Source organism: Oncorhynchus mykiss, chromosome 26, assembly GCF_057628025.1.
Source record: "Oncorhynchus mykiss isolate SJ-2025 chromosome 26, ASM5762802v1, whole genome shotgun sequence".
Taxonomy (NCBI): domain Eukaryota; kingdom Metazoa; phylum Chordata; class Actinopteri; order Salmoniformes; family Salmonidae; genus Oncorhynchus; species Oncorhynchus mykiss.
The window spans coordinates 40,597,873-40,611,677 of record NC_143047.1 but is presented as its reverse complement, the minus strand read 5'-3'; the positions used below and the strand labels follow the sequence as shown (position 1 = coordinate 40,611,677).

Sequence of the window (13,805 nt, the reverse complement as noted above, 5' to 3'; positions counted from 1 at the left end):
CACAACTATTTAAAATGACTCATATTCTATAACTGACCACAACTATTTAAAATGACTCTCATATTCTATAACTGACCACAACTATTTAAAATGACTCTCATATTCTATAACTGACCACAGCTATTTAAAATGACTCTCATATTCTATAACTGACCACAACTATTTCAAATGACTCTCATATTCTATAACTGACCACAACTATTTAAAATGACTCTCATATTCTATAACTGACCACAACTATTTAAAATGACTCTCATATTCTATAACTGACCACAACTATTTAAAATGATTCTCAAATTCTATAACTGACCACAACTATTTAAAATGACTCTCATATTCTATAACTGACCACAACTATTTAAAATGAGACTCTCATATTCTATAACTGACCACAGCTATTTAAAACGACTCTCATATTCTATAACTGACCACAACTATTTAAAATGACTCTCATATTCTATAACTGACCACAACTATTTAAAACGACTCTCATATTCTATAACTGACCACAACTATTTAAAACGACTCTCATATTCTATAACTGACCACAACTATTTAAAATGAGACTCTCATATTCTATAACTGACCACAGCTATTTAAAACGACTCTCATATTCTATAACTGACCACAACTATTTAAAATGACTCTCATATTCTATAACTGACCACAGCTATTTAAAACGACTCTCATATTCTATAACTGACCACAACTATTTAAAATGACTCTCATATTCTATAACTGACCACAACTATTTAAAATGACTCTCATATTCTATAACTGACCACAACTATTTATAATGAGACTCTCATATTCTATAACTGACCACAACTATTTAAAATGACTCTCATATTCTATAACTGACCACAGCTATTTAAAATGACTCTCATATTCTATAACTGACCACAGCTATTTAAAATGAGACTCTCATATTCTATAACTGACCACAACTATTTAAAATGAGACTCATATTCTATAACTGACCACAGCTATTTATCATGAGACTCTCATATTCTATAACTGACCACCGCTATTTAAAATGAGACTCATATTCTATAACTGACCACAGCTATTTAAAATGACTCTCATATTCTATAACTGACCACAACTATTTAAAATGACTCTCATATTCTATAACTGACCACAACTATTTAAAATGACTCTCATATTCTATAACTGACCACCGCTATTTAAAATGACTCTCATATTCTATAACTGACCACAGCTATTTAAAATGACTCTCATATTCTATAACTGACCACCGCTATTTAAAATGACTCTCATATTCTATAACTGACCACAACTATTTAAAATGACTCATATTCTATAACTGACCACAACTATTTAAAATGAGACTCATATTCTATAACTGACCACAGCTATTTAAAATGACTCTCATATTCTATAACTGACCACAACTATTTAAAATGACTCTCATATTCTATAACTGACCACAACTATTTAAAATGACTCATATTCTATAACTGACCACAACTATTTAAAATGGCTCTCATATTCTATAACTGACCACAACTATTTAAAATGACTCTCATATTCTATAACTGACCACAACTATTTAAAATGACTCATATTCTATAACTGACCACAGCTATTTAAAATGACTCTCGTATTCTATAACTGACCACAGCTATTTAAAATGACTCTCATATTCTATAACTGACCACAGCTATTTAAAATGAGACTCATATTCTATAACTGACCACAACTATTTAAAATGACTCTCATATTCTATAACTGACCACAACTATTTAAAATGACTCTCATATTCTATAACTGACCACAACTATTTAAAATGAGACTCATATTCTATGACTGACCACAACTATTTAAAATGACTCTCATATTCTATAACTGACCACAGCTATATAACTGACCACAACTATTTATCATGAGACTCTCATATTCTATAACTGACCACCGCTATTTAAAATGAGACTCATATTCTATAACTGACCACAGCTATTTAAAATGACTCTCATATTCTATAACTGACCACAGCTATTTAAAATGAGACTCATATTCTATAACTGACCACAACTATTTAAAATGAGACTCATATTCTATAACTGACCACCGCTATTTAAAATGAGACTATCATTCTGTAAAGCATCACCTAGGAAGACAATGGATCAGGTAGCTTTGTATGGGAGTTGCAGGTTTGACAAATTGGCTACAATTCATCATTCTATCCAATTCAGTAAATAATATCTCAATTAATAACTTTGAGACTTTTGCGGGTAAAGTTTACCCATTTCGGCAAGTGTGGCCAACAGGTGTGAATCTCCCAAGTAGCCTTCATCAGTGAGAAAGGGATGAAATGGACAGTCTCTCTCTCTCACACACACACACACACACACACACACTCAAGCATCACAGCACAGAGGAGCGTTTGATTCAGCCTAACGTGGGTGTTTCCACCTCTATTAGCCCCTCTCCCTCTGATTCAGCCTGTAATCAAACATTGACAGCTATTTAGTCAGCGTTAATTCTAATTCACAGCTCTCCTCCCTCTCTTCCCCCTCTCTCACTGTCAGAGCTGTTAATTATCGCTGGGAAAAGCACCCGGGAGGGCGAGATGGATGATGCATACGCACACCAGTTGTTTTGGCACCAGAGCCACAGTCCAATCACATCTTTTTGATTCTGTCTGAATTGAGAAGTAGATTTGGCACGTTGTTTTGTGGTCAAATCTACTTTGTCAATAATAAACCAAAATATGTGAATCCTTCAAGTCTTTGCTGCTCGCTCTAGTCATTTAAAAGCAAATGGTTTTTGATATCAAGAACGTAAAGATGCAAAGTAGCTATGCAACTCTGTGGCTCTGGACTTATGTTGTGTACAGTCCATGATCAATGAGCTGGCCTTCACAAAGTATTCACACGCCTTGACTTATAGGCATGTTGTTGTGTTCCAGCCTGAATTTCAAAATGGATTAAATATATATATATATATTTTTTTACACTGGCCTACACACAATAACCCCATCATGTCAGTGGAATTATGATTTTAGACATGTTTTACATATTAAAGCTGAAATGTCTTGAGTCAATAAGTATTCAACCCCTCCGTTATGACAAGCCTACATGTGTTTAGAAGTCAAATGTTGCTTAACAAGTCACACTAAGTTGCATGGACTCACTCTGTGTGCAATAATAGTGTTTAACATTATTTTTTGAATTAATACCTCATCTCCGTACCCCACACATACAGTTGTTATCTGTAAAGTCCCTCAGTCGAGCAGTGAATTTAGGGTTCAACCACAGATTCAACCACAAACACCAGGGAGATTTTCCAATCCTCACAAAGAAGTGAACCTATTGGTAGACATTGAATATCCCTTTGAGCTTGGTGAAGTTATGTATTTCCCTTTTTAGATGGTGCATCAAAACACCCAGTCACTACACAAATACAGGCGTCCTTCCTAACTCAGAGCAAGGAAACCGTTTCACCATGAGGCCAATGATGACTTTAAAACAGTTAGAGTTGAATGGCTGTGATAGGAGAAAACTGAGGATGGGTCAACAACATTGTAGTTACTCCACAATAATAACCTAATTGACAGTGAAAAGAAGGAAGCCTGTACATAGTAAAAATATTCCAAAACATGCATCCTGTTTGCAACAAAGCAATAAAGTAATAGTGGCCAAATAATTGCCAAATCAATTCGCTTTTTGTCCTCAATACAAAGTGTTATGTTTAGGGTAAATCCAATACAACACCTTACTGAGTACCACTCTTGTCAACGGGTGTATAGAGGCGAAGTCAGGTGCAGGAGAGTAGAGTGATGTAAACAGGCACACTTTTATTTTAGTTCCAAAAACGAGAGCACTACATAAATCAAACACGCTCAAAACACGGAACATACCAGAATAAATCCCTAACCTAATGGCTAATGCTCTGTCGATAAAAATTCCCAGCTGCGCCTGAATCAACGAGCGCTTTATGCTGGGAATGTGGGAAAAATTCAGGGGAACAAACCAGCACAAACAGTTGATCAACAGAGGACTCTGGATGATTGTGGTGCAAACTCAACTGGTGTGATGCCAGAGTGCCCTGCCTGTTGCCTCGACTCCCAGAGGAACCAACACGGCACCGACCAGCAGTGTGTCCTCTGCGGCCACAGATGGCACACGTGATGGCTCCTCCTCCAGTCTCCCTATGAGCAGCCCCTCCTAACACCATGGGCACTGGAGCAGGAGTGCTGGATGATGGAACCGACAGAGCCCCCTCTGGACATCCGCAGGTGACCAGCAGGTTATCCAACCGGATGAACAAATCCACCAGTTGGTCAAAGGAAATGGTGACATCCCTGCAGGCCAGCTCACGTCAGACGTCCTCTCGTAGGCTGCATCGATAGTGGTCGATGAGGGTCCTGTTGTTCCAGCCTGCTCCGGCGGCCAAGGGCCGGAATTCCAGGGCGAAGTCCTGGGCGCTCCTCGTCCCCTGTCTCAAATGGAAGAGCCTCTCCCCGCCGCTCTGCCCTCAGGTGGATGGTCGAAGACGGCCTGGAAGCGATGGGTGAACTCCTCGAAGTGGTCTGGCGCCGTGTCTCCTTCTCTCCACATGGCGTTTGCCCACTCCAGCGCTCTTCCTGTGAGGCAGAAGACGAGGGCGGCCACTCTCTCCCCTCCCGAGGGAGCTGGATGCACAGTGGCCAGGTAGAGGTCCAGTTGTAACAAGAATCCCTGGCACTGTGCTGCTGTTCATCATACTCCCTAGGAAAGGAGAAACGCATCCCACTGGAATTCTCTCTGGATGGAACGGGTGGAGACAACCCCGGTTGTGCTGGTCGAGGCACTGGAGACTTCCTGTCTCTCCCAGCGGTCCATGGTCTGGACAACGTGATCCATCATGGCACCAAGATGATGTAACATGGCCGAATGTTCCTGGACGCGCTCCTCGACTCCTCTAACCGGGGTACCTGCTCCTGCTGCCTCCATTAGAGGTGTGTAATTCTGTCGACGGGTGTATAGAGGTGAAGTCAGGTGCAGGAGAGTAGAGTGATGTAAGCAGGCACACTTTTATTTAGTTCCAAAAACGAGAGCACTACATAAATCAAACACGCTCAAAACACGGAACATACAAGAATAAAGCGCGTAATAAAACACCACAATAACATGAAACAATTACACACAAAACATGATGGGAAACAGAGGGTTAAATACAAGTAGATTGATTGGGGAAATGAGAACCAGGTGTGTATGGAAACAAGACCAGACAAATGGATATATGAAAACCAGGTGTGTATGGAAACAAGACAAATGGATATATGAAAACCAGGTGTGTATGGAAACAAGACACGACAAATGGATCTATGAAAAATGGAGCGGCGATGGCTAGAAAGCCGGTGACGTCAATCACCGAACGAACATATTTTCAAGCATATGCTTGAGGCTGCATCATGTAATGGGTATGCTTGTAATCCTTAATTAAGGATTGAGGAGTTTTTCAGGATAAAAAAAATAAATGGAATGCACAGGCAACATCCTAGAGGATAACTTGGTTCAATCTACTTTCCACCAGACACTGGGAGATGAATTCACCTTTCAGCAGGACAATAACCTAAAACACAAGGCCAAATCTACACTGGACTTGCTTACCAAAAAGACAGTGAATGTTCCTGAGTGGCCGAGTTACAGTTTTGACTTAAATCTACTTGAAAATCTGAAAATGGTTGTCTAACAATGATCAAAAAACAATTTGACAGAGCTTGAAGAATTTTAAAATAAAAATGGGCAAGTGTTGTACAGTCCAGGTGTGGAAAGAGACTTGCACAGAAAGACTCACAGGCAAAAGTGCTACTACAAAGTATTGACTCTGTGGTGTGAATATTTAAGTAAATTAGATATTTCTGTATTTGATTTTCAATAAATTTGCTAAAGTTTCTAAAAAACATTTTTTGTCTTTGACATGGTGGGGTATTGTGTGTAGATGACTGAGAGAGAAAAATATATTGAATGGATTTTGAATTCAGGCTGTAACAACAAAATGGGGAATAAGTCAAGGCCAGGGGGTGTGAATTCTTTCTGAACGTCCTTTATATAAAGGGATTACCAAATGAGTTAGCCCACCTGTGTCTGAAAGCAGTGGTTTTGGGTATTGTTGAATTCTGAACTCCATATCTCCGATCTGTCTTCAGGTTGTGAAAGGCCTAACCTATCTATGGAGCCTGAAGATTCTTCACAGAGGTCAGTGGTGTGAAAGGTAGTAGATTCTACAGAGGTCAGTGAGGTGAAAGGTAGTATATTCTACAGAGGTCAGTGAGGTGGAAGGTAGTAGATTCTACAGAGGTCAGTGAGGTGAAAGGTAGTAGATTCTACAGAGGTCAGTGAGGTGGAAGGTAGTAGATTCTACAGAGGTCAGTGAGGTGGAAGGTAGTATATTCTACAGAGGTCAGTGATGTGGAAGGTAGTATATTCTACAGAGGTCAGTGAGGTGAAAGGTAGTAGATTCTACAGAGGTCAGTGAGGTGGAAGGTAGTAGATTCTACAGAGGTCAGTGATGTGGAAGGTAGTAGATTCTACAGAGGTCAGTGATGTGGATTCTACAGAGGTCAGTGAGGTGGAAGGTAGTAGATTCTACAGAGGTCAGTGATGTGGATTCTACAGAGGTCAGTGAGGTGAAAGGTAGTAGATTCTACAGAGGTCAATGATGTGGAAGGTAGTAGATTCTGCAGAGGTCAATGAGGTGGATTCTACAGAGGTCAGTGAGGTGAAAGGTAGTAGATTCTACAGAGGTCAGTGAGGTGAAAGGTGGTAGATTCTACAGAGGTCAGTGAGGTGGATTCTACAGAGGTCAGTGAGGTGGAAGGTAGGAGATTCTATAGAGGTCAGTGATGTTCATTCTACAGAGGTCAGTGAGGTGGAAGGTATACGTAGAATATCATGGAAGGAGATAATGTCATGATGCTGTATACAGTACAGATATGTGGTCTTACATAGATCACTTTTGTCACAGGGAATCTTCCTGCGCTTCAGAAAATGTAACTTAGTAGTGTATTCAAGTAAACCTTGAATACACTACTAAGTTACATTTTGTCTTCTAAAGTTACAAATGTCTTCTAAAGTTTGTAATTTCCACTTGAAAATGTCAGACTTGATTTGCCCTCCCCCAAAAATGTAGCACAGAAATAATAATAATTTCCTGTTGCTGCAGGATAAACATTTCCTGTTGCTGCAGGATAATCATTTCCTGTTGCTGCAGGATAATCATTTCCTGTTGCTGCAGGATAGTCACTTCCTGTTGCTGCAGGATAATCACTTCCTGTTGCTGCATGATAATTTTCTTGCTGGGAGAAACTGGTCAAATGAAGATATAACATGAGTACAGTCTGATTGGCTGAGGTAGCAGCTGTTACTGTATGTACTTGTCTCTGTAGACGTCAAGCCTTCCAACATGCTGGTCAACACTAGAGGTCAAGTGAAGCTCTGTGACTTTGGAGTCAGCACGCAGGTACAGTCCCCCGTGTGTTTGTTTATACCTCTGTGTGTGTGTTTATACCTCTGTGTGTGTGTTTATACCTCTGTGTGTGTGTTTATACCTCTGTGTGTGTGTTTATACCTCTGTGTGTGTTTATACCTCTGTGTGTGTGTTTATACCTCTGTGTGTGTGTTTATACCTCTGTGTGTGTGTTTATACCTCTGTGTGTGTGTTTATACCTCTATGTGTGTGTTTATACCTCTGTGTGTGTCTCTGTCTGCTTGTGTTTGTGATCTGTTTCTCTCTCTGTGTGTATTGAGACACCAGTGTGTGTCTCGCTCTCTCTCTCTCTGTGTGTGTGTGTGTGTGTGTGTGTGTGTGTGTGTGTGTGTAGTCGACCTGTCAATCTGGACCTATTCATTGTGTCCTCACGACAGTGGAAGCACCTTGAGGGACAGCCTCTCACATTAACTTCCTCACTACCATTGTTCCACAGGCACTCCAAAACATGCACTTGTTATAATTACTACTCACACACACACACACACACACACACACACACACACACACACACACACACAACGCCAAAGCTTCATTGATATGCCTTTGATGGACGTGGCAAGAGCGTGGCTGGGCAGACAATAGCTGAGGTGTGTGTGTGTGTGCCTGTGTGTCATGTCATTACGTCACCCTGGGACAGCCCTTCCAACTCCCCCAAAGACCCCCGGGAATAACTCTCCCCTACTCTCTCTCACCCTGTCACCCCCACGCCCCAATTTTAATTAATTTTCATCCCTCTCTCCTTGGAGATGTGAAGCAGCGTTGACCCCTGCACAGGCTTCTGAATACAAGCTTTACCTCAACACACACACACACACACTGCCCTGTAGGAAGGTCAGTGTCTCTGCCTTCCCTGAGCAGGACCTCCCCTCCAAACACAGGAGCCATCGGGGAACACAATCATTCACTCATTATCACAGCCCTGTCATCCATGGCATGTCCCATTGTGCTCACACACACACTCCGACGTCCCCATGTCCTCATCCTGGTCCCCTGTGAGAGGGCTGGGAACAGACCACAGTAACACTGACGTTTCAATAGATTTGGGTATGTAAGTCACGGAGGGAAAGGAGATGGGAGCTGTACTTAATGTAGGACAAACAGTCTCTGCCATGCCGACTCTTTTGTTTCAGTTATAGCCATCACTATGGCCATCTTGTTTCAGTTATAGCCATCACTATGGCCATCTTGTTTCAGTTATAGCCATCACTATGGCCATCTTGTTTCAGTTATAGCCATCACTATGGCCATCTTGTTTCAGTTATAGCCATCACTATGGCCATCTTGTTTCAGTTATAGCCATCACTATGGCCATCTTGTTTCAGTTATAGCCATCACTATGGCCATCTTGTTTCAGTTATAGCCATCACTATGGCCATCTTGTTTCAGTTATAGCCATCACTATGGCCATCTTGTTTCAGTTATAGCCATCACTATGGCCATCTTGTTTCAGTTATAGCCATCACTATGGCCATCTTGTTTCAGTTATATCCATCACTATGGCCATCTTGTTTCAGTTATAGCCATCACTATGGCCATCTTGTTTCAGTTATAGCCATCACTATGGCCATCTTGTTTCAGTTATAGCCATCACTATGGCCATCTTGTTTCAGTTATAGCCATCACTATGGCCATCTTGTTTCAGTTATAGCCATCACTATGGCCATCTTGTTTCAGTTATAGCCATCACTATGGCCATCTTGTTTCAGTTATAGCCATCACTATGGCCATCTTGTTTCAGTTATAGCCATCACTATGGCCATCTTGTTTCAGTTATAGCCATCACTATGGCCATCTTGTTTCAGTTATAGCCATCACTATGGCCATCTTGTTTCAGTTATAGCCATCACTATGGTCATCTTGTTTCAGTTATAGCCATCACTATGGCCATCTTGTTTCAGTTATAGCCATCACTATGGCCACCTTGTTTCAGTTATAGCCACAGCTATAGCCACCTTGTTTCAGTTATAGCCACAGCTATAGCCACCTTGTTTCAGCTATAGCCACCTTGTTTCAGCTATAGCCACCTCGTTAGACAGTAAAATAATAGCATGTTATGTTTTGTAATGTAATGATGCCATTTATATACAGTGTAATGTGAAGTGTACAGTTCCCATAAACAAATCAGTTTGCTGGTTTGACATAATTTGGACAGAACTGAATGACCTTTAACAGTATGGTACAGTCTGTCCTCATGAGAAACAGTTGGACAGAACTGAAGGACCTTTAACAGTATGGTACAGTCTGTCCTCATGTCAAACAGTTGGACAGAACTGAAGGACCTTTAACAGTATGGTACAGTCTGTCCTCATGAGAAACAGTTGGACAGAACTGAAGGACCTTTAACAGTATGGTACAGTATGTCCTCATGAGAAACAGTTGGACAGAACTGAAGGACCTTTAACAGTATGGTACAGTCTGTCCTCATGTCAAACAGTTGGACAGAACTGAAGGACCTTTAACAGTATGGTACAGTCTGTTCTCATGTCAAACAGTTGGACAGAATTGAAGGACCTTTAACAGTATGGTACAGTCTGTCCTCATGAGAAACAGTTGGACAGATCGACTGGAAGGCCAAAGTAAAAACACAAGTATTTTGCTCAGCCGATTGTTACTGAGGGAAAGAAAGAAACCCATTCACCCATCTACAGTTGATCAATCTAACCTCTTTTGTTTGCAGTTGGTGAATTCCATCGCCAAGACGTATGTGGGAACTAACGCCTACATGGCAGTAAGTAGACCTAATAGGAATAGATTTTGGTGGTGGTTGGACATCTTGGTGAAAGAGGCTCTGTGTGTTGTTTTGGGGGTCCAGCCTTGAAAATGTGGTAGGAGAAACATTGACAGGACACATCTGATCATGCAGTAACCACAAATGGCTCAGTTGAACACACTATAGCGTAACACAATCACATTTCGTACATCTCAAGTCAACCACAGCATAACTCATCTGACTCCCTTGTTTTTACCCTGCAGCCGGAGAGGATATCTGGGGAACAGTATGGTATCCATTCAGACGTCTGGAGCGTGGGCATCTCCTTCATGGAGGTGAGTGCAGAGTGCAGGCGTTTGTGTGTGTCTGTGATTGCAGAGTGCAGGTGTCTGTGTGTGTGTCTGTGATTGCAGAGGGCAGGTGTCTGTGTGTCTGTCTGTGATTGCAGAGTGCAGGTGTCTGTGTGTGTGTCTGTGATTGCAGAGTGCAGGTGTTTCTGTGTGTCTGTGATTGCAGAGTGCAGGTGTTTCTGTGTGTCTATGTGTCTGTGATTGCAGGTGTCTGTGTGTGTCTATGTGTCTGTGATTGCAGAGTGCAGGTGTCTGTGTGTGTGTCTGTGATTGCAGAGTGCCGGTGTCTGTGTGTGTCTGTGATTGCAGAGTGCAGGTGTCTGTGTGTGTGTCTGTGATTGCAGAGTGCAGGTGTCTGTGTGTGTATGTGATTGCAGAGTGCAGGTGTCTGTGTGTGTGTCTGTGATTGCAGAGTGCAGGTGTCTGTGTGTGTGTCTGTGATTGCAGAGTGCAGGTGTTTCTGTGTGTCTGTGATTGCAGAGTGCAGGTGTTTCTGTGTGTCTGTGATTGCAGAGTGCAGATGTTTCTGTGTGTCTGTGATTGCAGAGTGCAGGTGTTTGTGTGTGTGTCTGTGATTGCAGAGTGCAGGTGTTTCTGTGTGTCTGTGATTGCAGAGTGCAGGTGTGTCTGTGATTGTAGAGTGCAGGTGTTTCTGTGTGTCTGTGATTGCAGTGTGCAGGTGTTTGTGTGTGTCTGTGAGTGCAGGTGTGTCTGTGATTGTAGAGTGCAGGTGTGTCTGTGTGTCTGATTGTAGAGTGCAGGTGTGTCTGTGATTGCAGGTGTTTGTGTGTGTCTGTGATTGCAGAGTGCAGGTGTTTGTGTGTGTCTGTGATTGCAGAGTGCAGGTGTTTGTGTGTGTCTGTGATTGCAGAGTGCAGGTGTTTGTGTGTGTCTGTGATTGCAGAGTGCAGGTGTTTGTGTGTGTCTGTGATTGCAGAGTGCAGGTGTTTGTGTGTGTCTGTGATTGTAGAGTGCAGGTGTTTGTGTGTGTCTATGAGTGCAGGTGTGTCTGTCTGTGATTGCAGAGTGCAGGTGTGTGTGTGTCTGTGATTGCAGAGTGCAGGTGTTTGTGTGTGTCTGTGATTGCAGAGTGCAGGTGTTTGTGTGTCTGTGTGTCTGTGATTGCAGAGTGCAGGTGTTTGTGTGTCTGTGTGTCTGTGATTGCAGAGTGCAGGTGTTTGTGTGTCTGTGTGTCTGTGATTGTGATTGCAGAGTGCAGGTGTTTGTGTGTCTGTGTGTCTGTGATTGCAGGTGTCTGTGTGTGTGTCTGTGATTGCAGAGTGCAGGTGTTTGTGTGTCTGCGTGTCTGTGATTGCAGAGTGCAGGTGTCTGTGTGTGTGTCTGTGATTGCAGAGTGCAGGTGTCTGTGTCTGTGTCTGTGATTGCAGAGTGCAGGTGTCTGTGTGTCTGTGATTGTGATTGCAGAGTGCAGGTGTTTGTGTGTGTCTGTGATTGCAGAGTGCAGGTGTCTGTGTGTGTGTCTGTGATTGCAGAGTGCAGGTGTCTGTGTGTCTGTGATTGTGATTGCAGAGTGCAGGTGTTTGTGTGTGTCTGTGATTGCAGAGTGCAGGTGTCTGTGTGTCTGTGATTGCAGAGTGCATGTGTTTGTGTGTCTGTGTGTGTGTGTGTGTGTGTCTGTGATTGCAGAGTGCAGGTGTTTGTGTGTCTGTGTGTCTGTGATTGCAGAGTGCATGTGTTTGTGTGTCTGTGTGTGTGTGTGTGTGTGTGTGTGTGTCTGTGAGTGCAGGTGTGTGTGTGTGTGTGTCTGTGTGTCAAGGGGCTCCATTTTAGAATAGTGTTTTTATTTCAGTACTACATTTGGCCAGGCCCTGTCGTCCCCATTGACACCTATTGATTCTCAATGTATTCCCGTCAAGGACTCCTATTTCCACAGCTCTGACAAACGCTTTACCCTCTCTGGCCTCTACACTGTTTGTCAATACTGTTGAATATTATCACCGTTGTAACCGTAACGGATGGGGCTGCGGAAAATACAAGTCTGTCTGAATTATCGACACAATCTCAGTTTGATCAAGATAGAGTTTTCTCGCCACAGGATCAAAGCCCTCTCCTCTTTGTGAATCGTTAGTGAGAGAGAGAGAGAGAACCATACAGGTAAGTGTGCATTAGTCTAAATGAAACAGCTTTTAAACTCTCCTCTTCATTTGGATTAATCTGCCGTGGCTAGCAGTCGGTCCACGTTCAAGGCCAGCATGGGTCTTCTCGTGTATTGACATCGTCGTAATAACGTGATGGCGCCGACATCATCAGAGATAAAAACCAAGATTAAAGACGCCAGACAAAGTGAATTGCCAAATGTCAGGAGCGGGTTGGATATTTTCCGGTGTAGTCATACATCACATGAATTTATCCCTCCATCGTTCCAACCTCTCTGCTTCTCTCTCTGTGCTGTTCTCGGCGGGGGGGGGGGGGGGGTTGCAGGGGGTGTTATTAACTAATAGCCGATGTTCTTTGAGGAAGGGGGTTATTCGACGGGGGCGCACTGAGCCCCTCTCAAAGACTGGCCTCTCTAATCTGGAACACGCTTCAGCTAGTCTCCCTCCGTGAGGAGATTAGACCACCTATGAACTCCTATTTCCACGCATTTCCACCACAGTCCTAAAACAAATCCAGTGTGCTTCAACCACATTTAAACTGATAGGGACTTCATATTCCTGATAGTTCCTGTAGACCTGTTTATTAAACTTCCTCCCCTTTCTAATACCTGTCCAATAATCACTTATGTCTTTTTATATATATATATTTCTGGCATTTTTGTTTATATATGTATGTGTATATATTTGTATTTTTACACACACACACACACACATATATATAAAAAAGAAAAATATATATATATATGTGTTTGTATTTTTGTGTGTGTGTGTATATATATATATATATATATATATATATATATATATATATATATATATATATATACATATATACATATATATATACAAATGATTAGACAAGACTGTAACTACCAATTGGATACCACGGAATTGGGGAGAAAGGGGTAAAAATACATACATATACATATATGCACATATATACATATATATATATATATATACACACACATGTATTTTTACCCCTTTTTCTCCCCAATTTCACACAACCCAACCAAGCCGCACTGCTTCTTGACACAATGCCCACTTAACCCGGAAGCCAGCCGCACCAATGTGTCGCAGGAAACACTGTACACCTGGCGACCATGTCAGCGTGCACTGCGCCCGGCA

General features: G+C 42.1%; 1 protein-coding gene across 2 annotated transcripts in view; it reads left to right on the top strand.

Moving 5' to 3' along the window:
* The window catches only part of map2k5 (mitogen-activated protein kinase kinase 5), a 130,320-nt gene that overhangs the window by 62,954 nt on the left and 53,561 nt on the right, over window positions 1-13,805 (top strand). For both annotated transcript variants that reach the window (XM_036963467.2, XM_090223074.1), the window contains exons 13-16: window positions 6,158-6,206; window positions 7,397-7,470; window positions 10,178-10,228; window positions 10,474-10,545. In XM_036963467.2, the coding sequence (XP_036819362.2) occupies window positions 6,158-6,206; window positions 7,397-7,470; window positions 10,178-10,228; window positions 10,474-10,545 (246 nt within the window). The remainder of the gene's footprint in view (window positions 1-6,157; window positions 6,207-7,396; window positions 7,471-10,177; window positions 10,229-10,473; window positions 10,546-13,805) is intronic.